General features: G+C 47.3%; 1 protein-coding gene across 25 annotated transcripts in view; it reads left to right on the plus strand.

Annotated features, from left to right (window-relative positions):
* Positions 1-2,738: 2,738 nt before the first annotated feature.
* MAGI1 (membrane associated guanylate kinase, WW and PDZ domain containing 1) overlaps positions 2,739-23,686 on the plus strand; it is a 335,623-nt gene continuing 314,675 nt past the window's right edge. For 8 of the 25 annotated variants that reach the window (XM_063411645.1, XM_063411646.1, XM_063411647.1 and 5 more), the window contains exon 1: positions 2,749-3,384. In XM_063411645.1, coding sequence (XP_063267715.1) covers positions 3,099-3,384 — 286 coding nt within the window. In that variant the 5' untranslated portion in view covers positions 2,749-3,098. Of the gene's footprint in view, positions 3,385-23,686 lie in introns of all 25 variants that reach the window. The other 17 variants (XM_063411642.1, XM_063411644.1, XM_063411643.1 and 14 more) reach the window with 5 other exon arrangements.

Raw genomic sequence — 23,686 nt, forward strand, 5'->3', positions numbered from 1 at the left:
TGTACGGAGTGATAACTCAATTATCCCTCATCCATCAGGTGTCAGGGATCCTTCTGGGCAGGAGCAGCCTGGCATTGGTCAAGGGCTCAGTGCTGTTCAAGGCTGACCAAGGGCTTCCTTTAACAGAGGTGGTTGCAGCAGCTGTGCCCTGAAATAATCTCACTGCAGCAGTAAGGCTGGGCAGTCACAGAGTCAGCAATCAGGACAGCAAAAAACCTTGGCTGTGTTTGAGCTAAGTGGTGCCAGCTTCCAGGAGCTAGGGTTATCCAGACTGACCACCTGGATGCAACAGGGAGATAACATGGTAGGAATCCAGGAGAAAAACAGAAGTGAAAATCTGAAAATCAATATAAAGTTCTGGTTGAGGTTTGCTGGTTTTGTTTATTATCAGCAAGAGCAATTTTGGGAACACAGTGGCCCAGACATGAGTGCAGCGTTAGGATTACAAGGGGGACAGCTCATGCTTTCGTTACAATTGCAGTGTTTGTAAGCAAAAGGAAAAGGGCCCTTGGAAGTCTGTCATCCCATAAATTTTACTATCAAAACTTGTTTTTCTAAATAGTAATTTTCAAAAATTTTTCCATAAGGCATGAGTAGTTCTGTAAGATCTATTCAGGGCAACCACAGCTCATGTGATGCTCACATGGATCCCAGATGATTTTTATCTTAGCTGGGCTGTCACATAAGACACCCTGCAAAGTGATGGTGATGAAAATACATCACACCCAGCTCTGGGCTGTCAACAAGGGGCTCCCTGCACCGTGAGCTCACGTGTGTGACACAACTATCAGCCAGTGCACACAGAGAGAAACCCCTCCCCACGAGCCATACTGCTGCTGGGTGTACAGATCTCTGGAGCATTTATTGCCCAAGGGATCCAGCTTGATGACCAACCCACTCTTTACTGGAGAAGGCACAATAAAAAGTGTGCTGTCATGCTGAAAGTGACAAATTGGGCAGCTGGTTACTGCACCAGCAAAAGCAGATGTGAGGCAGCTATTGCTCAAACATAAGGGATCAGCACGGCTTTAAGGATGAAAACAAAGTATCAAAGTTCCAAATGGAAATAAACCTCTTGGAAGCAAACTAGGGCTAGACACAGCAGGTACATTGAACTTCGTGTGTCCACTTCTACCCAAGAAGGCAGGCTCTGCTCCCTCGCTTGGAAGGACTTCCTGAGCCCTGGCGATCCCATCTGCTTCCCCTGGAGCCCTGGGCAGAGGTGCCTGAGGCACGGGGGATGGAGCTGGCTCACTGCTGTGCTGTGTGACATTGGCCAAGTGTCCATTCCCCAGCCTGGACGTGGCTGTGCCCCTCGGGCCGCAGAGCGATGGGAGCTCTGCAGAACAGAGGGGAGAGATGGGGAAAGGAGGATGGAATGCAGTGAGGGAAGGACAGGCTCCCCTGCTCCAGCCGGGAGCAAGGGCAGGGAAAGTACCCCGGCCACCTCTCGTAGGTCTGTGAGCTAAGCCTGGCTGATCAGCTGGGCCAGCATCAGACCATGTTAGGCTGAGCTTTTCCCCCAAGTAGCGCTGCTTGCTGAGCCTGCTGCCTCTCGTAGGTCTGTGAGCTAAGCCTGGCTGATCAGCTGGGCCAGCATCAGGCCATGTTAGGCTGAGCTTTTCCCCCAAGTACCGCTGCTTGCCGAGCCTGCTGCCTCTCGTAGGTCTGTGAGCTAAGCCTGGCTGATCAGCTGGGCCAGCATCAGACCGTGTTAGGCTGAGCTTTTCCCCCAAGTACCGCTGCTTGCCGAGCCTGCCGCATCTCCCGCATCGCAGATCACTGCATGACACGCTCAGCCAGGAAGATGTGAGGAAGCAGGGAAAGTCTGCAGGCTGTAGTGTCTGAGCAGCATCAGGCAGCACAGGGAGCCAGAGCAGACTCTTTGTTTCCCTGTGTCACTCCTCAGTCCCGATTAGCAGCAAAATAGGGCACGCAGGCATTTGACAACCGAATTCCTTGCTGGAAGGGGTTTGGTCATGCATAAGACTGCTCAAAACGAGGCCTGGCTCTCAGGTTTGGAGGCATGGAGCATGACCTGGAAGGGACAGCTGGTACGGGCACTCTTACTTTTCTCCTTTTGAGTTTTGCACCAGTTCTGGGTAACTTTGAAGAGTTGTGGCCAAGGACAAACAAATGGATGCCTGTCCCTTTCCCCAGCAGCCAGACCTTGCTATTAGTCTGTCCAGCTTCTAAGCAATTACATGAGGACAGGACAATGTGAGAACATTATTAATGCCTCAGATTCGAGCACTCAGTCAAAAAGTGGAGTGCAGAACTAAGAGCAGGAGCACGACTTTCACTCAGCCTTGTGCAAGCGCTTTGTTACCATTTCAACGACGGGCTTGTGCAAGTTTTTCCTCAGGACTTGTAGTTTGCGTCCTCTCCTGCAACAACCACCCGGAAAGCGCAAGTAAGAAGCGATCGCAGAGGTTTGCAGCTGGGAAAACCCTAGAAATCCTCCCGGGAAAGAAGCGATCTGCCATCCCCTGGAACACGAGCATCTCCGGGGCGCGGGGCAGAGCGCCCGGAGAAAGATGATTCCTGCCGGGGGGTTCACCCTCGGCACGGCCCGGGGAGCGCCGGCACTGCCCCGTCCCTTCGGGAAAGTTGTCCGGGGAGCGGGGCGGGCCGGGGCCGCACGTGGGGCCGCGCCGGCCGGGCCGTGCCGGGGGCGGGGAGCGGGCGGGGGCCGGGCCGTGCCGGGGCGGGCCGGGCCGTGCCGGGGCGGGCCGTGCCAGGGCGCCTGCGCCGGCGGCGCGGAGCGCGGCGGAGCGGGACGGACCGAACTGGAACAAAACAAGCGGCGCTTTGTACCGCCTGCAGGGCTCCGCGCCCCGCGCAGCGCCCGCGGAACAGCGGCGGACACACCGCGCGGCTCCCGGATTTGCTTTTTCGGCGCTTTTAAATTATTTTAATTTTTTTCCCTCTCTTTTAATAAGAAGGGAGAAGGGGCGGGCGCGAGGCGGTGCGCGCCCTCCGCGGGCGCGGAGCCGTGCGGGCGGTGATGGCCTGAGCGGGCGGCGGGTCCGCGCCCCCTGCGCACCTGCCGAGCGCGCTCCGCGGGCGCGGAGGGACGCGCGGGGACGCGCAGCGCCATGTCGCGGGTCGTGCAGAAGAAGAACCACTGGTCCAGCCGGGTGCGGCAGTGCGCGCTGAGCCGCGGGCCCGGCGGGCAGCTGGGCTTCGCCCTGCTCGGCGGCGCGGAGCACGGCGAGTTCCCGTACGCGGGCGCGGCCGAGGGGGACGGCGAGGCGGCGCTGAGCGAGGGCGAGCTGCTGCTGGAGGTGCAGGGGGTCCGCGTGTCGGGGCTGCCGCGCTACGACGTGCTGGAAGTGATCCGGAGCTGCAAGGACCCCGTCGTGGTGAAAGCCGTCCGACAAGGTGCGAGGGGGACGCGGAGCGGCGCGGCGGGACGGGGGGGACCCGCTCCGCGCTTCCCGCGGGGACTGCGGGGCTGGGCGGCCGCGGGCGAGTGCGGTGCCGGGGGTGGCGAGCATCAGCCCCTCGGGGCAGCGCAGGGCCCGGCGGAGGCGCGGACGCGGGTGCCGGTGCAGCCACGCGTGTGCGCACCTTCTGCGAGGGCACGGATGCGCAGGCAGCTCCTCGCCCGGAGCCGGCTGCGGCCGCGCCGCGCTCCCTGCCCCGCGCTGAGCGCAGCGAGAAATTGCGTGAGACTTTCCCGAAGGCACCGCGGAGCCGCCAGCGCTCCCTGCGGGGAACCCGCGCGTGTCCGGGGGAGCTCGGTGTCCGGCTGACCCCTGCAGAGGCTGAGGGAGCTTCACTGCTGGGGGAATGGGGCAGGGATCGCCTCCTCCAGCAGCTGAGCATCCTTTGGAGCTGCTGAGTGATTAGCGGAGTCTTGTTCTGAAAGTGCAGCGTGTGTTTGCCGGCTTCAGCGTGGGAAGAAAAAGCTTGGACCCTCCTGCATCTTCCCCCTGGCTGAAAGGCTGCTCAGATTTACGTCTTTTCCCCCTGGTTTGCCCTAGGTGAGGGCATATCCGTGCTGCAGCCCTGCAGCGCACAGGTGAAGGAGCAGACAGGTAGCTCTCCAGTTTGGCTGAGGAAGAGGATAGTAAGAGTCCTCCCGTGCTGGATTAAAACGATGCCACTTCACATCCGTGTACACTCAACAGTCGCTCAACAGGTTAGCTACAGGCTGGCTAATGGGCTTGTGATTTCCAGGGCAGGACTTCAGTTTTGTGCCAAAGGAGTGTTGGTGCTGCCGCAGCCACCGAGGCTGGCTGGACGGGCAGGGGGAGCAGGACTGCAGCTGGACAGCAGGAGAGTGCAGGAGCACCCCGAGGCCAGCCCCGAGTGCAGGAAGGAAGGGAAGTTTTCTTCGTGTTGCCCAAGAGCTTCCTTAGAGGAAAGTTTATTTGTCATCCAGACGTGTGCCTCCTAAAGGTGGGGGTTTCGCTCTGGCTTGTGGTGTGAGGGTTTTTTTCCCTGTGCTTCGTTCAGCCCAGCTGGTAGCTGCAGACAGAATTTCTGGCCAGCTGGCAGGACTGTCACCCGAAATCTTGCCCCTGGGCTCACTGATGAGCTGAGATGAAGGGCTGCAGGTGCTTGTTTCACAGGCATCCTCCAAACCTCCGGAGCCAGAGCAGATCACAGCGATGGTGGGAGAGGAGCTGAGCCCTGGGCACTCCCTCTCCAGGAGCTGATCCACTAAAGCACAGCAACTTGCTAGTCCCGTCAGGACTCAGCAGCAATATTCCAGCAAACACTGTCAAACTCCCAAAAAACCCAGTTTTCCTTTAACAAATGCCTGTTTTCCCCGCTGCGTTCACTCCGCTGGGAAGTGGTGAGGGAAGCTTATCCTGCTGGTTTCTCTGCCCAAGTGGGAGGGGGAGAAAAGCATGAAGAAAAGTATGAGGAAATCAGGCAGTTTGTTTTACGTACTGATTGTTTTAGCAGAAGTATTAAAATACCAGCCTGTGGTGTTGCAATGTGTTCGGTGTTGGTGGAAGAAGGAAGGTGTGTATAAAACCCTTCCCAACCGAACAGTTTGTGATCAAACTTCTTGTTGTTTTGGAAACATGAGTCAGTAGAAATAAAACATGTCCCAGGAATAAACTGCAAGTGACAGAACTTGGTGGTAAATGTGTCACAGCTCCAGGATATGGTCAATTGAATGGGCAGAGAGCTGAGTTTTAGCGTGTTGGTTGGGTGTATCTGGAAAGTGGGAGAAAAGGGTTCAAAACCCATCTGTAAGTCAGGGCAGGCACTTAAACCTTGGACTATTCCCATCTAGAGCTGAGAACCAAGCCCTTGGTGGTAATTTCCTTTTTTTTTCTTTCTCCATATTTAAAAAATTTGCTTTATTAGCCAACAATGTGGAACAGAAATAAATATTTGGTTTTTAAATCACTAAATATTTTTGTGGACTGGAAAGCAGTTCCCTGTGCCTGTCAATGATAGGCTGGCATCTACACGCTGGTCTGTGCAAAGCAGCAATCTCCCTCATGTATCAGATTCATAAGCATAAAAAAGAGAGTATTTTAATTAAAATGCATTATTTCTGTGTTGATTAAAAATCTGATTATGGGATGGGCAACTGTCATTCAACAGGAAGTGTGTGGCACTAGAGGAGACAGCAAAGGAGTGTGCAGATAAGATTGTAAACATGTTTTTTCCTATGATGAAAAACTATGATTTTCCTCCTCCTCCTCCCAGTTCATAGTCCCTAACTGATTGGTGCTGAAGTGCTGGGGCAATATCAGCCTGGAAATGTATACATTTTATTGCCTGTCTGTTTTGTGTTACATTTACAAGGCTGGAAAAACAGGAAATTTACCATAAGTCAGTCATCCGCAAGCATGAGCAGAGAAAATAACGGTTCTGACCTTGCACTTGGTGAAAGAGAAGAGACTAGGATGTGAAATGTAGGTGGAATAGGCTGTGCATGGGCTTTATCATTAAACCAGAGTTTTTAGACTTACAGGTTCACATGCAATATTTTTTTCTTGCTTTGTGAGTGGTAAATTCGAAAAGTAAGTTCGAAAAAGGAGGAACCTCTATGAAATCTCTTAATGGGATTACTAGTATTTGATACTGGTCATATGGGATTTCTTGGTCCTTTGCGTACCCTGGGAGGAGGAGTGAAGAAGACTAAAGAATTTTAATGGAGCTTTCCCTTTCTTTTTCCCCTTGTGCACCCTTTTTTGCTCTTACATTTGAGAATAAAACTGTACCATTATAGTTGCCTCTTTTGGGGGAGAGAGAGGAAGAATCTTACTGCCATGTATCTTAGTAACTTTCAGAACTGTCAAATGTGTGAAAAAACCTCAGTTAACATGTAATGCTTCTATGACTGACTGTTTCCATCTTGCATCTGTGCCCAAGTTCTGATGAAATTGGCAATTAACTTATGTGGAGTTAATAAACGCATTTTTATTATTACTTGGTCAGAGAGTATGGAATTAATAGATTGAATTATAGGAGCAGTGGTCACATATTCTAGTGTAAAGCTGGCATTGCCTTAACATAGTGATTTCCCAGCTGTACTGTGAATATTGTAGCTTCCTTGAATACATTTCACATTTGTTAAAATAGCTCACTTTGATGAATTGATAATTGATTGCATTGGATAGATCAGTTATAAAATTGGCACACCATTTCTTCTCATGGATCTTGGTTAACAGAGTCCAGCACCATAGAAGTTTGTTGTGCCATCCTCTAAAAGAGAAGAATTCAGACTGTATGTATAAAAAATGGACCATGTTTTGTTTGAGGCAGGGTATCTGGGTTTTCATTCTCCCTCAGTGAGAGATGGGCACATTCAGAGAGATTTCCAGGTTTTTTTGCTCCTTGGTTTGATGACCTGTGCCAAACCACACCAAGCCAGATGCTTGGTATGGGAAATAATCAAAGTTAATATACTTGTAAAATTGTTTTTAAATTTTTTTTTTTAGTTCTCCTTTCAACGCTTTGCTTCCATAAAAAAGTCTCAGAATCCCAAGCTCCTAATGACCAATCACTTTGAAACCAGGAGGTGCTGAGAACAGTTTATGCAATTAATAATTTTGATAGGACTTTGCAGCTGGGATGATCCCACGGTAGGGAGGAGTTGAGGGTCCTTGTGGGGTTTTTTTTAAGTCCTTTACAGGGCAGACAGGAGAAGACGTGATCCCGAGCAGAAACAGTCACTGTTTACCCAGTGCTATCAGCTGCATTTGTTTCTTTTCAAACATTAACTTGACCCGAAGATAAATTCTGAAATACAGTGCAGTGACTCAGTGCTTCAATGTCAGCCTGGCATCTGCTATACATGAGATGTTAACCTCAGTTACATATATTAATGTGAACAAAACCAGCTTCTTTCAAAAAGTTTGCCTGAGCTGGTATTTGAATCTTTGCCTTTTATTTTCCTGAGAGAGCTCGTGAGATGATTTCTGTTTGTTATTTTGGGATGTTTTGTAAAACATTAAAAAAAAAGAAAGAAAGAAGGGAAAGTTGATCTATCTGTAAATGCCTTCATGTTTGGTGGTTTAGCAAGCCCAGGGAAGCAGTGTCACTCTGTGAGTGCTGATGCTGAACATCCCACGCTGAGTGCCCGTGCCTGGCACTGCAGGAGCCCAGCAGTGAGTGCTGCTGCCTGTGTGGAGCAGAGCTTGGGATTGATGTTCTGGGCCAGCAAGGGGAGAGGCTGTTTAGACAGTGAGCTCTTGCTGTTCCCAGTTTACCTCTGCAGTGTCACACGTGAGCTCCACAAAGTGTTTTGTTCATTCTCTGCTCGCTCAGTGCCAGTCGCTTGCATGGTGAATTCTCTCAGTCATTTTTCCACCTGACCCAAATTCTTTTTGGACTCAGGTGGGTTTCAAGTGGAGAGAAAGAAATCTTGCCATCTGAAAAGCTGGGAGATGTTCTTGTATTTTAGATTTATAAGGCCTGTTTTCAGCTCTGACTATTGGAGTAGTCGTGAATGAAATGTAAAATTAAAAAAGGCAGAATCTCTTTTTCTCTCACTTGGAGGATATCCTGCTACAAATCAGTAGTCTTCTTTCTTTAAAGAAGTGCTGCACTTAGTAGTCATGAAATGTGTATGCCTTGTATTAAAACACTGCCTTATCTTTCCTGTGCCTGAATTTACAGTGTCGAACTTGCCAGGATTTGGAAGTTGATCCTGCTTGTGGCAAAGCAGTCATCCATCCTCTCCTGAGCCACGGAGTGACACCCCAGAGAGGGACAAGAGAGCCCAAGAGCCACATCGTGCCTCTTATAAAAATATCCAGGAATTAATGTGATAGTTCTAATGGCATGAAAGGGGGTTATGCTTTGCACAATAAAGTTCATCTTTCCACCCGTTGAGATGGGACTCCTGGCTCCCTCTTTATGGCCAGTCAGATCACAGAGCAATTAAATCACAATTATGGTCTAATTATGAGCAGTCATTCAACACCATTGCAAAATAGGATGTTAACACCATCCTGCATGCTGTTCCGTGTTTTTAAGACCGAGTTACAACTCCTGCATGAGTGAATTATTGACCTGCTGTCATGAGATTTAAGATTCATCTTCCATGTTAGAAATGTAAGTACTTTTTTTTTAACAGGTTTGAATGCCAAGCAGCTCCTTGCATTCCTGGGTTTGGGATTGTCATTTCCTTCTGGTTCAGCTCAGGCTGTGATCATTCATGCATCTCTTCTGGCTGTTCCTGTATCTCTTGATCTGATGCCTGAGAAACACACTTGCTCCTTTGGCAGTGTATGCGTGCACAGGGAAACATTTGCCCCAGGGCAGCTGCATTAAGGTGTAAAGATATTCAGAGCAGCACTTTTGTGGCTGTGCAGAACCGATGATTTGAGCCCTCTCTCATTAGATTTCAGCAGGGCTCAGTTTGAAGTAATGTGGAAGCTGAGAAGATGGTGCTGCCTCAAGGGCTTTTTCTATCGCATTAGCAGGGTCTGGGCTGTGGGCAAGGGCAGGATCTTTGGGACCTCTCCTGAGGTTTTTAAAAATAATTGGCCAAGTTTTTTATTGGCATTCCTTTACTTAGCTCCAGACACAAGCTATGCCTTCTAGTTATTTCAGGTGTTTGGGTTTTTTTTTTTTTCACACTTCTTCTGACTTTGACTGGAACTTGTAAATCAAGGCATTTGGTTTTGATCTTTGTGTGCTGCAAGTGACTTAAATTTCTTGGTGAAAAGCACGGAATAGTGGTTCTGTAAGAACAAGTGCTGTGAATTTATAGAAGGACTCTGAAGAATTTGAGGCAAAATGTGAGCTGAAGGTAGGGATCCTTGCTGTGAGCACTCAGTGGTACATAGAGGGCTGGTACTCAGATTGATGCATCCTGTCTGAGCTCCTTCCAGCTCCACATCCCAATTCCTGGAGCGGCAAAATGCAGATCCTCCTAGTCCGTATTTCTCCAGGGTTTTTCTCTAGCTCAGCTGCAGAAAAGATTTTATTTTTGCCTTTTAGAAGCCGAGTATGAAGCGACCTTTTTGCACCAAGGGCGCAGGGCTGGGTCATCGCCCGTGATCTGTGAAGATCTTCCCCGCTCCCTTGCCCTGTCACCGGAGGCATCTCCTGCAGGGCAGGGGAAACAGCAGCAGCTTCTGAGTGCTGAGTGACAGTGCTGCTGAGCCTGCAAGACCTGCTGCTGCAGAAACATCCTTTCCACCGCTAGCATCATTCTCTCTGTCTCTCAGGGCACTTGACGTTTTGTTTTCTCAGTCTGTGGTTTTGCTCTCGTGCAGTTTGCCCTGCCTCGTGTTGCAGTGGTTTGACAGGTTGGGCTCAGAGCTGGCAGCACAGAGAGATCCACAGGATCAGAGCCTTTGAGGGCTTCAGTTTGGGGCTTCCTGCAAGGATCTGGTGTTGGGAAACAAAGTAAGCCTAGGCAATCATCCAGACTTTATCTGCTGATCTGAGAGAGAGCTGGGGAAGAGGCTGCCTGCTTCCAGAGAGGTTTGCAGCTTTTGCATTGGGCTGGTATGTTGGCAGATTGGGAGATTTGGGGTTTTTTTCTCCCCTTAATTGTAATTTTTTGCTTTTCCTTCTGAACCAAATAGGTGGGCCAGCATATCTCTTGGCCCTGCAGGAGCAGTATGGCTCAGGGTAAATGGGATCATTTTCTTGAGATCCACCCTTCAGTTTCCAAAGGTCACACACTCCATCCGTCCTTCCTCTTGTGACATTTTAAATGGTTTCCAGAACTATTCCACTGCTCCGAGCTGGAATGATGGCATCATGCTTTCTGTTTCTTTCCCCAGCTCTGACTCTGGCATCATTTGTGCTGAACTGTTTTGTGTTAGTAATATTATTTAAACCTGCAGATGTTTTATTTAACTGCCCCTAGTAGACCTTGGAGAAACAAACCAGTTTTTTCTTCAGGTCCTGATGTTTTGGGTTACATTTTCACGCACTTGGCTTTTGGCTAAAAACAGATTCATTTTTTATGGTTGTGAGGGCTTGTATCTTAACTTAAAAGAAAAATAAGGTTTTAAAAAATATTTATTGAATTTCATTAACTGTCCCTTATTAGACTAAACAATAATGCTTACTACACGGTGTGAAAATAATGCAAAGTGCCCTGTCTTCATAAAGGAACAGGAAATCAAAACAAACAAAGCCTTTGGGATGACTTGCAAAGTGGAACAGATGCCCTTACAATTGCAAGGCATTTGAATAAGGAATCGGTTTTGCATGGTTTGCTAATCCTTCAGTAAAGAGTTCATTGTCTTGGATTACACATCTGTAATTTTGGAGCCCTCAAGTCAGTGTCTCAGTACAATTAGAGTGGGAAGAGACTGACTTCTTTCTTCGTATCCTTAATCTCTAGCTTGTTTTTTAGGAGGAAAACCTCAACTCTGGGTTTCTCATTTAGTTATTAACAAAAAAGCCTTTGAAAAAGAAGCTGCCTAAAATCCAGCCACTCCCTCAACACAAACAAAGCTGGGCAGATATTGTGTACTTTAAAAAAAAACCCCAAGTTTGATGTTCAACCTCTTATTCCAGTGGTACAGATCCTGCACTAAGTGGGTGTTAGACCAAACTGATGACAGACACAGATGTCTCAGAGTTTTTTGGATGAATAAGAGAGGAAAGTCACTTCCCAAACTGGCTGAACTGGACAGGTGAGGACCTGGGCTGCAGAATAACTGCAAAACGACTTTTCTTCAAAATAGCAAGGAACGTGCCCCTCCTCCTGCTTTCCCAAAGGCCCAGCTAGAGCTCCCAATTAGCAATTTCAAAGGCTGGGGTACAGATGGAGATTCCTGGGGCTTGGAGCAATTCACTGGAGCCTTGTGGGAAGCCAGCGATGGCTGGAGGAGGGGTGGAGAGAGTAGCAGGAGATACAGAAATGATGCCAAAAGCTTTGGGCTGGGGAAGAGTTTCCCTGCTCAGTAGTGGAGTTGTTCATCCTGAGGCTCTCTAAAAACAGGCCGAGTGTTTTCTGCAGGACCAGCCAGGAGCATGGCTCTTCCCAGCCCACCCTTTTGTTCTGGCCCTTACAAGAGAGCTGGAGAGGGACTTCTTACAAAGGTGTGTAGTGATAAGATAAGGGGGATGACTTCAAGTTGGGAAAGGGCAGGGTTAGGTTAGATACAGAGAACTTTGCTGAATGGATGAGGGTGGGCAGGCCCTGGCACAGGGTGCCCAGAGAAGCTTTGGCTGCCCCTGGATCCCTGGCAGTGCCCGAGGTGGGGCTGGATGAGGTCTGGAGCAGAGGAAGGTGTCCCTGCCATGGCAGGGGGTGTCAGAACTGAATGATCTCCAAGATCCCTTCCAACCAAAACCGTTCTGTGACTCGGTGGTGCAGCTTTGCTGCTGAATATTCTGCAGGGATGTGGTGCCTGCAATAACTCTGCTGCCCCAGGACAGTGTGTGGCTCCCCTGTGTGGCACAGGGACAGTGGGGGACGTGTGGCAGAGCCCTGGGGGAGCTGATCCCAGTGAGCTGGGGGATGGATGAGAACTCTGCAGTTTGGCTGAATTTGGGGAGCCTGCTGTCTCCAGCTGGGTCTCCTCTTGCAGTGCTGCTGCCTGGGGGAAAGCACTGAACAGGACACCTGGTGGGGCTTTGGCAGCCACTGGTCCAGCCCAGGCTTTGTTCTCTTCCCAGATTAGTATGATGCAAAAGGAGGAATCATGTCGTTCTCTTTCCCCTGGTATGCATTTTTCCTTAAACAATGAAGTGACTAATATAAAATATCTTCTCAATGTGCTCTGGTGGTGGTTTAGAGGAGCAGCAACAGCCTGACTGCATGAGCAAGTCCAGAGGTTCTGCTGGCTGCTCGGCAGGGACTCTGAGGATCACAGAATCTGTTGTTTCTGAATAAAATCAGTAACTTGTTTACTTATTGGGAGGGGATGGCTTGCTTTGTTGTTGTTAGATTGTCTTCTGCTGGTACCCCAGCAAACGCTGTGTATTTGTTTGATGTGCAAATACCAAACTTGCTTAGCAATGGTATACAGTGTTTTGTTAACTTTTGTATAGTCTGTGTGCACTGTGGAGTCCTCCCTGTCACCTACCATCTGCTTTTATTAATCAAGCTGGTTCCAAGTGGAGATCTGAGCTGCCAAATGCTTTTATACATGTACCATAGCTTTCCTTTTATTTATTTTTTTTAATGAAGAGATGTGGGCATGCTGAGATTGTTCCCCCCAATTTCACGTGGAGCTATTTTTGTCTGGACTAAGCTCTAAATCCCTCATGTTTCAGGAAGCTTTGTTTGCTACAGGTGGAGTGAGGCCATTAAACCCCCACTGTCTCTGGCTTTCTGTGGCAGGCGTGGAGCTGCTCTGGGCAAAATCCAGATGGGCACTGAGGAGATCAGGGCTGTGCTGCTCCAAGGGTTGGCTGCTCAGTGAGGTCAGATATTGGGGAAATATTTAGATCTACACACAGCCTGCACCCAGTCCAAGAGGAGGAGCTTGTGAAAATATTGTCACCCATCAATACAGTTAGAATTTTTGGGTGAGACTCTGAGAATGTGTGACTGGTGTATGTATATAGGAATATATGTATATTTAACTTTTTTGCTACAGCAGCCGTATTAAATTATCAAATGCTGCTTCAGTGAAAAGTTCCAGAATGTCCTTTTCTTCACTCTTAATGTTTCCTTTTTAATGGAAACTAATGCCATGATTTCTGCAGCTCAGGTTGCTAAACAGCCACTGCCATGGATTCCACCATTTGTGGTGCTAAAAATCTGAGTGCTAAAATTTGCTGTTGGCACACACAGCAATTTGGAAGCTGAAAAGGAAGAGTATAAACCCACCACCATTGCTGAGAACAGTTCCCATGCCCATTATCTCATCACGAGGTGCAGAGGCAGCCTCTGATCCTGTAAAAACATGGAAAATCACTGTTGTGGTGTTCCAGTGGTGAAACTGTTTCGGTGAGACTTGTCCTGTAAATCATCTGCAGGAAGGTGTTGATTTTGAAGGATGGTTTGCTCACGAGACCTCAATGGCTTTCAGGTTATGTGATGCAGCTGCTGAAGAAGGTCCAGATTTCCTTTTCCTGACAAACCCTGGGAGCAGCTGCTATCTGGACCTTTGTCTGGTCCCTGTGAGTCATTTCCAGTGTGCAGGAGGGAAATCCAGAGTACACCTATAAACTTTATCTCGGAAAGCTGCCCAGTTTCATCCTGCACAGAGGTCCCTGGCATGTTCAAGGCCATAAAATGGCATTTAGCTCCCTCATTCCAGGGGCAGGTGGCAGTTACACTTTAACACAAGGTCATTCCTTTATGAGGATGGGAAATGGGATGGATACCTGGGTGCATGATGTCAGGCTGTCAAGTGTGATAAGTTTGGGGCCCTCTTGTGCCAGGCAGTGCATGGACCTGAGAGAATTGTCCCTGCCTCGGTGTTTGCAGGAGAAAGTGAGTGCTGGGAACAGCTCAGGTGATGAGTGGAGGGGAGAGAGTCAGGCACAAAGTGTGTGGCTCAGTTGGGATGTTTGTGATGAGGGCATGGACCCACAAATCTCGGCTCTCTCTTGCTGTGCTGTGGGGCTCTGCTGTTTCCCAGATCCTCATTAAAACAGGGGAAAAGGGTGAATTGCCTGGAGCAGCTCCCCTGTTGCATTGCCAGGTTGTCCTGCTCAGATCGAGCTTTGCCACAGCAGTTTTTCCATAAAATGCCCTATAGTGGTTTGGTTTAATTTGGAGGGTTTTTGTTTGTTTTGTGGTAGGTTTTGTTTGTTTGTGTTGTTTTGTTTCAAATTTGTGCTTATAAAACATCTCAAAGACTGACATTTTTATCTGCAAAAGAGATGGCTTAGGGACTAGCCAAGGCGACTTTTCCATTTATTTTTGGTTTTTGTTGCCAATTTTCCAGTTGTATTAGTTGATGCTAGAAATACCCACGTATCAGTTTTTCCAGGAGCTAAATACAAAGAGGGTTTTTTTACATAATTCTGAGCTGGGATAGGATATCTTGGTCGTATTGCAGACTGGCAAATTTGGATGTGCTGAAATTGTTACACATGAGAAAAGCCCAAGTAAAAATGAGAGTGCTTAAATTTAAGCATGTGCTAACGTAACACATTGCACAGGGCTTTTTGTATCTTGCCTGTAAAAGATGCTATAATCAGCACTGAGGCTTGCCTAAACCGGTGTGGAAATTGCTGTTTGCCTAAAAAGCCGGGCAAGTTGTCACAATCCCAACATTAAAAGGCTGCAGGGGATTAACCCAAACCTATTTCCAATTGATTTCGTGTAGCTGCTGTGTAACCCAGCCCGCTCATTTGTGTCCTGCTGGGGACTGTGGTGCTTTGAGCTGCCCTGAGTGCCCAGACCAAGCTGGCACTGCATTTTGCTGTGGTGGGTCTGCCTGCTCTCCCCCTGAGGATGCTGAGGAGAAGCCTGGCTCCCAAGCTGGCTGCTCACATTTAGATTTTATTTTATTTGCTGTATTCTCCTCTCCCTCGCTGCAGCGCTGCGGCAGCGGTCGCTGCCTGGATGGGATCTGGCCCCTGGCAGGCAGCACAAGGATTTTTCCACGGTGCACTTGAGCTGGCAGGGAAGGTTCCATCAGCTGCCTGGCTGGAGCCTGGCTCAGGATGTGCTGGATGCAGTAATTCATTGGTGGATTTCTGACAAAAGAGGGTTTCTGCTGCCTGCAGCACCTCCTGCCCTCCAGGCCCTGGGTGTGTGCTCAACAGGAAGGCTCAAAACTTTTCTTCAGAAAGTTAGGGACTTTTTTAGCGGCTTACAGACTTAATTAAAACTGGTGTTCCTCTTCTCCTGTATTAGTTGCAGATGGGGGTAGATTTTACAAATAATAGCTGACTTTTCATGCTGTTCTGCTCTGGCTACTCCATTTTTGTAAACCTCAAGCATCTTCCAGCAGCCTGTGGGCTTTGTCAAACACAACCTGCTCCTCCCTGAGCTCTGGCTGAGGGAAGGCTTCCCATTAGCATCATCAGCTGATAAACAAAACTTCATCAAGGCCTCTAAAGGACAGACCTTTTAAGTACTGGGACACAGCAGCACTGATGAATGCTGATACTGTCGGAACTGGTGGCAGAAACAGTGGTGAATATTTATTGTGTACTTATTTCTCCTCAGAGGCCCTGGAGTAAAAGAGATATCAGCATTATGATCCATTGTAGTGGATCATGTTGAGAGGATTTTCTGCCATAAAAACACTGTTTCTAGCTCAGGTTTAGCTAAAAGGTACTCTCAGTTCTCCTTCAGGTGGTATTGCACACTGATGCCTTGTTATACCCAGGTGAGCTTTAAGTTGTAACACTTACAGGAAATGTGGCTGAAGCTTCCTCCTCTCACAGGTAAAGATGCAATATTTGCATTTCTTAGCACTGGATCACATAGCTGCCTTGGAATCAAGTTTAAAAAAATGACAAAATGGTAAATGCATTTCCTCTGCACTGGTCAAATCGAACAATAGTGGCATTTCAAAGTCTTCCTGAATGGCAAAATTAGAGATGCTCCTTTTCTTGGGAGTCTGTGAGAGGCAGTTCAAACATTGCACGCAGCCGTTCCGGTAGGAAGTTGTTTAACTTGTCGAAATCTCTCTTTTACTGCAGAACCTCTATTGAAAATGACAAATTGCTTAAAGCGCTTTCCATGTTAGACTTTAAAAAATTCAGTTTCTTTCCACTCAGAACACGTGGAAGGCATTTGTGCACTTGCCTGACTGTTTCTCTGTCCTAAGGCTCACACTCAGTGGCTTTGGACTTCATGTAATTTTCACATGCAGCTGCTTGGGTTTGTTTTCCTCAGTTTTCCATGGAATGGGGTTTTTTCCTGCCTTAGCTCAGCTGTGAAAACTCAAATATCTGCCTGGTTCAGACTTTGGGGACCACAGAGTGAGCAGAGGAGAGATACTCCAAAATCTGTGCTTTTTAGAAGTGGTGTTCAGAGCATTATCCATAATTTAAGCTGGAGAGTCTGGATCCACAGCCAAGCTGTTGTAACATCCTTTAACAGTGTTGAGCGGTGTTAATGCTTCACAAAATGACAAAGCATCTTTGGCTTAAACATTTTCAACCACTTCTCTGTAGCTGTCACTGTAGCAGAGGACATATGTGACAGGTACCAGATACTGAGCCAGGCAGTTGGCTGTAACTGCTGTAAAAACAAAAAATTGCTCAGTTGAAAAGGTTTTTTCTCTCTTTTTTTCTTTTATAAGAAATATTTCAAGTTGTCACTGTGCTCAGGGGGCCCTGCACAGAGCAGCACTCTGTGTGGAGTGTATCCCATGAGGATGCATTGCCAGGCCTTGCACTGGGGCTTGTGAAAGGAGAGAGGGTGCAGAAGAGAAGTGGGTCTCCTTAGCAATGCTCAATAAATGGCAGGCTCCAGAGATAAAGTGGAAATCATATATCTGGGGCTTTGACAGGCTGAGATGAGGCTTTCTGTGCCCTTCCTTTTGCCTGGAGTGAGCTGCCCCAGTGCATTAATTTGCAGAGTTGTTTTCTGGTGGCTCTGATGCAGCTCCCGTGGATGGAGGTCGGTCCTTCCCCAGGGCCAGGAGCTGCAGGTCGTGTCTGTGTGTCTGTGTGTCCTCTGGTGTCCTGGCTGGAGGGCAGGCTCTGGGCTGCACCCAGGGCTGTGCAGCCACGGGCACAGAGTGTTCCTGTGTGACTGGGAAGGTGCTGTGCCCCAAATGGCATCAGACAAGAAGTGGGCATTGCCCCATTGCTGTGCCTGAGACAGCCCTGTTGCTCAGGAGGGATGATTACCGAGTTAGACAGCAGTCAGGAGGGGATCTGAGGACAATCCAGATGCTTTTTCTATAACTCCCAGGCATGTCATAGCCTGGCATTTCTATTTTTACCCACTTTTTCCTCCAATACTTTCTTTTATCTGTTATGATTCCTTCAGATTGGCAGGTTTGGGCTGATGGGGTATTTTAACTTTCTTTTTGTAGCCATTCCTTTATTTGGTATTTAAGATTTTGCTACACTGTCGTTTTTTCCTTCATAGTGGTGGTTAAAAAGGTAACAGTTACAAATTTTCTGGGTTCTGCTTTTGTTTTTCTTTTTGTGAGTGGTTTTGGAAATTACAGTGTTGCTCGATGCTGTTTGGTTTGGTGTAGGATGTGTCACAGCAGACTCAGGTGAGCTGTCCTCTCCGTTGCTTTCCTGATGCAAATACTGGCTGATATAATCTGTTTTAGAAGACAGCTTTAGAAACAGGCACCTGCTGGGACGAATAACCCGTTCCTGGTGAAGTGTCCTGGTCTCTTGTAGGCAGAGGGCAGTTTATTCCTGGAAGCTGGAGGCTTTTTGTACCTTGTTTATAGAGTTTGCTGCCTTTTGTGGACTATCAGATGCTGCCTTCGGCTCCTCTTGTCATGTGAAGAAATGTCTGATCCATTTCTGAACCCTGCAGAGCTCCCTGATACCAGGCACAAAATATTTTTTTAATGGGCATTAAGACTGCCTTGATGCTTGTGGTGTCTCTGGCTAATAAAGCCACTGCACCCCAAATACCCTGCAGATACAGATACCTGTTTCAGAACCAGCTTCTTTAGTTATGTAACAGTGTGAGAGCTTTAATCCTTTCCTCTTCCAACCAGTCTGGATTGCTTTCTGCTTGTCCAGCAGCCAGACTGGGCTGCTGCTGTGTTTCCACAGTTTCATACCCATGGTTAATAATTAACCCGTTTCTTTAAGATTGATGCCATGTTTGCTCTGACCTTTTTTCTTTCCCTCTCTCCAATTGCAATCCAGATTAAATTCAGCCTCTTCCTGGCGAAACACTGGAGTTAATATTCCACCAGAGGTGTGCTGATAAAGCCCTTCATTACCTGGAAAAAAATCAGCTCAGTGTGCTTGATTTAATATCTCAGGTCAAGAGAATGCACCAAAATATAGCAGTAAGTGCCTGTAAAATGCAAGTTGAGCTCACAGGTTGAGTTTCCTGATCAGCAGTGTTTGTCATAATTGACATACCAGTGAGTTTTTCCCTTTGAGGGGAGTGTTTGATTTTTAGAGAATACAGACCCACATTCTGTGGGTGCATAAACCAAGAGGGAGGACAGGCTCTGCTCTGGGTGTTGGGCAGGCTGCCTGTCCCACTTTGTCCCCTGTCCCTGACAGGGGGTGGCTCTCAGAGGATGGAATGGTGGGTGCCTGGCTGGGGACGTGGTCCTGGGCAGCTGCTGGAGGCTGGCAGGGTCAGGTCTGGAGGCACCAAAGGCAGTGAGCTGCTGCAGCCCACTCCTGGAGCAGGGCTCATCCCTGTGCCAGCAGGCAAACACTTCCAGGCTTTGGTGCATTCCTTGGTATGGGCATGGCAAATCACACAGCATTAAAATTAATGAACCCTCATGCAATTTTAACTAGAGTGAAAACTGTTGCAAAACTTTCGTACTGAATGGCACCAAAGCCTGTTTTACTGGGGAGAGATGGGTGTTTGTGAGGCCACTGGGGCTTAGCTCCTGCATTGCTCCCCTTTCAGAGATGACACACTGTGATTTATCTTCCTTTCCCAGAACCTTCTTTCAGCCTTAGAAAAGCAGTGCTTATCATCACTGTTGTCGGGAGCCAGGGCAGCAGTTTGAATTACTGCCTTTCCCTTTCTAGTGCCGTGTAAGCCAGCATAAATCTGTACATTACACCAATTTACATTTGGTGGGATTTGTCCTGACACGTCCAAAGCTTCTGACTCTTGATTCGTTGTATGAGCAACTCCTTTAATATGGAGCCCTGGGGACAAGACCCAATTTAAAATAAAGTTGTGCAGGTAGAAGCAGAAAGGCTTGGACTGTACGCCTGTGGGCTGCAGCTGAACCAGCTGAGGAGTTGAAATCCTGCTCTGCATTTCATCTTGAGTGCTTCACTCCTAAAGGCAGTGCCAGCTTCTGGCCTCAGCCTTGCCTTGGCCAGGACAGAAGCTGTCTGTGTGAGCACTCACAGCAGGAGGAGGCTGATAACAGCGATTCCTCAGCTGCTTGCAGGATGAATCTGTGTTGCTCCTCTGTTATGTACTCCTTTTATTTAGGTTAGCCTTGCTTTTTGAATTTAAATATGTATGCACAAATCACTTCAAGTTCTTGTTGATGTGGGTTTGGGGTTGTGTTACTACTTTTTATGTATTTTTTTACCCTGCCTAATGTGCATTTCTCTGTTTGAGAACAAGGTTTGAGTAAGGTGTAAACTATAAAACTTCCATTAACTCCATCAAGGGGATAGGATAGCAATGAGCCCCAGCTACCTCACAGAAATACTTTGGCTCGAAAGTTTACTACATTGGCTTTATAAGATTGAAAGCTTTTTGCCCCAGATGAAGGGAAGGCTTTGCTGTAAAACCCTGTTCATTACTGATCTGGCTATTCTGAAGTTAGATGCAAACTAACTTGCTGTGTGCTTTGTAAACCTCTAAGGGAGAAGTTGCACATGTGTGAATAGCTGAGTGATGTATTAAATAAATGAAGCAAGGAAATGTGTCATCATCACTTGATAGAGACTTGTGTCACTTGGGACGGATTTTTCAAAGGATCTGATTTCTAATTCTAATAATGAGATTTTTAAATATGTACTGAACCTCTTAAAAATCAGCATCTCTAAAGGGCCAGATTTTATGTGACACCTGAAATATGAGGTTTCTTCATGAAGGATGTTATATATATGCACATATCCCTACAGAGTCTACAACTAGAAACTTTTTTTGGGGAAAAAACTTAGTCTGTTGCCAGTTCTGGGCTAACACTTTATTTTTTCTTAGATACTTTTTAAATTCTTTTTATGGGTACTGGATTACTTCTGTGACACACCACGTTGCAGACAAGGGCAAAAGTTTAGCAATCTGCTGTGCAGAAGGGCTGATTTCATTGCCAGCTGCTGATTCTGGCTGTGCAGCTCTTGTACCAGCCAATTAAACCACACTCATTACAGCCTTTGTGGTTTGGAAGTGAAGTGTTCCTGCCTTTAACTCGTAGTTTTACAGGATGTTGGTTTAGGCTGGAGGTTTGCAAAGCTTGAAATCTTATATTTTCCTCTGCTGTGTGCTCCTGAGGTAGGGGGGGTGAAGAAGGAGAGCTCCATGAGAGTGAAGTGGGAAGGTGATCCTCTGAGCACTGTGAACCTCCTAAAATCTTCATGAAATACCATAGTATCTGGTGTGCCAGGCTGCTGCAGACAGGAATGGTCTTGGCAGCAGTGTTGGTCTTGGAAAAGAAGTGTCCAGTGCTGTAGAAAGTGCTGAGCATCCCTTCATAAGCTGTTCCTGCAGCTCCCCAGGCACAGAGTTTTGCCTGGCACCCTGGTGAGGAAATCCTGCCATGCTTGCAGGCCAGGCTGGGAAAGCTGCTGGGCAAAGAGAGGAGGAGGCAGAGATGGGAGAAGAATGTGACCCTCTGAGCTGTGACTGGTGGCTGCGCTATTTTAAAGTCAAACTTAATTTTTAGCTCTGCACAAACAAATCTGGGTGCCAGCTTCTTGTGTAGCTCTGAAATCACTTGTGTCTGCTGCTCCATGGCTCTGTCCTCCGTGGGTGCCACAGGGAGAAGGGCTGACCTCTCCTTCCCCAGATGCCTGTTGGCACTCAAGAGGACCTTTGGAGAGGTGCTTTGCAGAGGGATAAACCCTTCAGCTCTTCTGAATGTTGCGCGACAGCTTCTTTATCTGGGGGTAAACAGATCTGAGGGACGGATCACATCCAAGGGACTCTCTGCCCCCAGTACTTTCATATTTGACCTAGAAATGCAGTATTTTCCTTGGAAATCCCACATGCAGCATGGGCAGGGAAGCAGCAAGGATCCTGCTCCTCAAGAGGGTCAGTGATGTTTAGTTTCCTTACGACATTATTGCCCTGTTGATTTTAACTTGGAAACTTCAGTGAAAACCACACACACTGCTGTGAAAATTCATACTTAGTAACAAGTAAACAAGGGATCCAGCAGTCTGACTGAATCAGGAAATTCCCTCCAGACCTTGTGGGGAGGAGGAGCTTTGCATTTTTCTTGTCCCTCGTTTATTTTTAGTCTCGCCTCTAACTCTGCTGATAGTGCCAGTACAGCCCTGCAGATTAAAGCCCCAGCATGGGGTGGAGTTGAAAGGACGATGCTGCAAAGCAGTCAAAACCTCCAGGATTTTCCAGCAGTGTCATGCTACAGGCAATTAATTTAGTCTATTATTTGCCTGCCTGGGCACAGCTCAGTGCCACAGTTCTGTGAAAGTCTTTGATTTCCTTGTGCACCTCTTGTCAGAGGCCACGTCTTCAGTGACTCTGTCCTTATGACTTGAAAGTGCCGTGTTTGTGATGCTAATATTTTGGGTGTAACAGCTTTCCTTTTAGGCCTCTTTCTCCCTCAAATATATTTTGCCCTTGCACTGTTTTAGAGTGTTTAGTTGTGTTTTAGAGTAAAAAGACAAGATTTTAAGTCCTGTACAGCTTCCATCACCAATAACCTTGGTCTAATGCTGTCTGTAACCCTCACAAGGTTTTGGATGCCTTGGAGGAGACCTGCCAGCAGCACCCATCTGCAAGACCAGATGATTTACTCAAGAGCTCTTGGCATTTCAAGAAATGCCTCCTTTTCAAAAAAACGAGGCCCTTTTTTGCCTTGGCTGACTGTGTCAGTCTGAGTCAACAGAAGGGTGTTCAAGACAAGTAATGGTTGTTGGGTTTTCTCAGTCTTCATTTGCTGACCCCTTAGTCAAAGCCCTCAGACGTGATAGAGGATATTACTCAGGAGTGCCTAGAGCTTGAAAACTCTTAGAAACAGCAGTTTCTGTGGAGAGCTGGTGTGCAGTCTTGGCTGCATTTCATCCATTTCACAGCAAACAGTTTTATCCAAGGTATGAATCTAAGGTAATCTATCTTCTCCAGCAGTAGAATCCGTACCTGGTGTGACAGAGGTGATGGAACAGACACAATGCTCCCTGTGGAGGTGGGGAAGTGTCACTGTTATTTTGGCAGGGAGAGCCTGTGGCAGGCAGAGCAGCACTGACAGTGCAGGACCCAAAATCAGAGCACCCAGAGCTGGGCTGCCTGGGCTTGGAGAGCTCTCATCACCCAGCCAGCCTGGCCAGAGCCCTTTGCGAGGGCTGGGGGCTCGAAGGCAGCTGCTTATCCCTCTCCAGCACCTTTAGGCATATCCTCAGATAATTACTGAGGAGTCTGATTCTGGAATGAGGGGCCTGGCTGTGCTCAGGTGCCACAGTGGTGGCTGTGGTGGTTTGTTTTTTGGTTTTTTTTTCTCTAGGAATTTTGTGAGCAAACTCCTGGACTTACTCATAAATGTCTTTCTAGCATCTGATATTTACTAGAAAGTTTTCCAGAGAAAGCTGTGCTGTGTACATGGGATTTTTTTATTTCTGCTGTGTCTTGGGTTTGGCCAAAATGTCACAAATCTGTTGGGTTGTGGAGGAGGAGGCTGGTCTGTCATGGGGAGCCTGAAGAAGGGCTTTTGGGGTTTTTGTTGTAGACTTCTGCCAGGCATCTGCAGGCTCTGATCAGCCTCTTTATACCTGAGCAGCTTTAACAAAACCATTTTGTTTTCAGTTGAACTGGCTGTTGGGTTTGCTTTATTTTTAAACAAAGCAACATCTCTGGGGAGCGGTGCCTGTTGAAGTCTCTCTGTGATAACATAGAAATAAGGTTCTCAGTTAAAATGTAGCTGAAAAATAATGTAAAAATGCAACAGTGTGTGCAGGGGTGGTTACAGAAACTGAGGAGATCTGTTTCTTTACTTGGATTAAAGTCTGTTGTTACATGAAAAGCCAAATGACAACTTTTATTCAGTCTCCATTATTCATGCAGTGAATACCTCTTAGGGCTCCCCATAAATATGTCCTTTTCTAGACTTAAAATGAGTAGACAAACACTATGTATTTATACCAAATGCTGGAGGATTTACAAGTAACTACTATGTGGTTTGAAGTAACAATATACACAATGTATTGTATATTTTTGTATTTGGCCTATGTTCAATATAAGATTAAATACATAGGCTTTAAAAAAAGCCCTCTTTCCAATGCTGAAAGCAAAAAGGATGATAATGAAGCTTTACAGTGTATGGAATTTTTAAGGGCAATTTTTAATTTCCTTAATATATTTTCCATGTAGAAGTATGTATTTTGCACTTCAAGTAAGATTCTGGTGGTTGCACTTAGCAGCAAACAGCTGGGGATTCAACTGCCTTAACCACACAGCAGCTGCTAATTAAAAATATATAATTCTACCCTGATTAGCTTATAATGATTATAATCCCCTTAAATTTGATTATTATAACAGCGTGGTAACCTCAGCCAC

The sequence above is a fragment of the Prinia subflava genome, chromosome 14 (genome assembly GCF_021018805.1).
Source record: "Prinia subflava isolate CZ2003 ecotype Zambia chromosome 14, Cam_Psub_1.2, whole genome shotgun sequence".
NCBI lineage: Eukaryota > Metazoa > Chordata > Aves > Passeriformes > Cisticolidae > Prinia > Prinia subflava.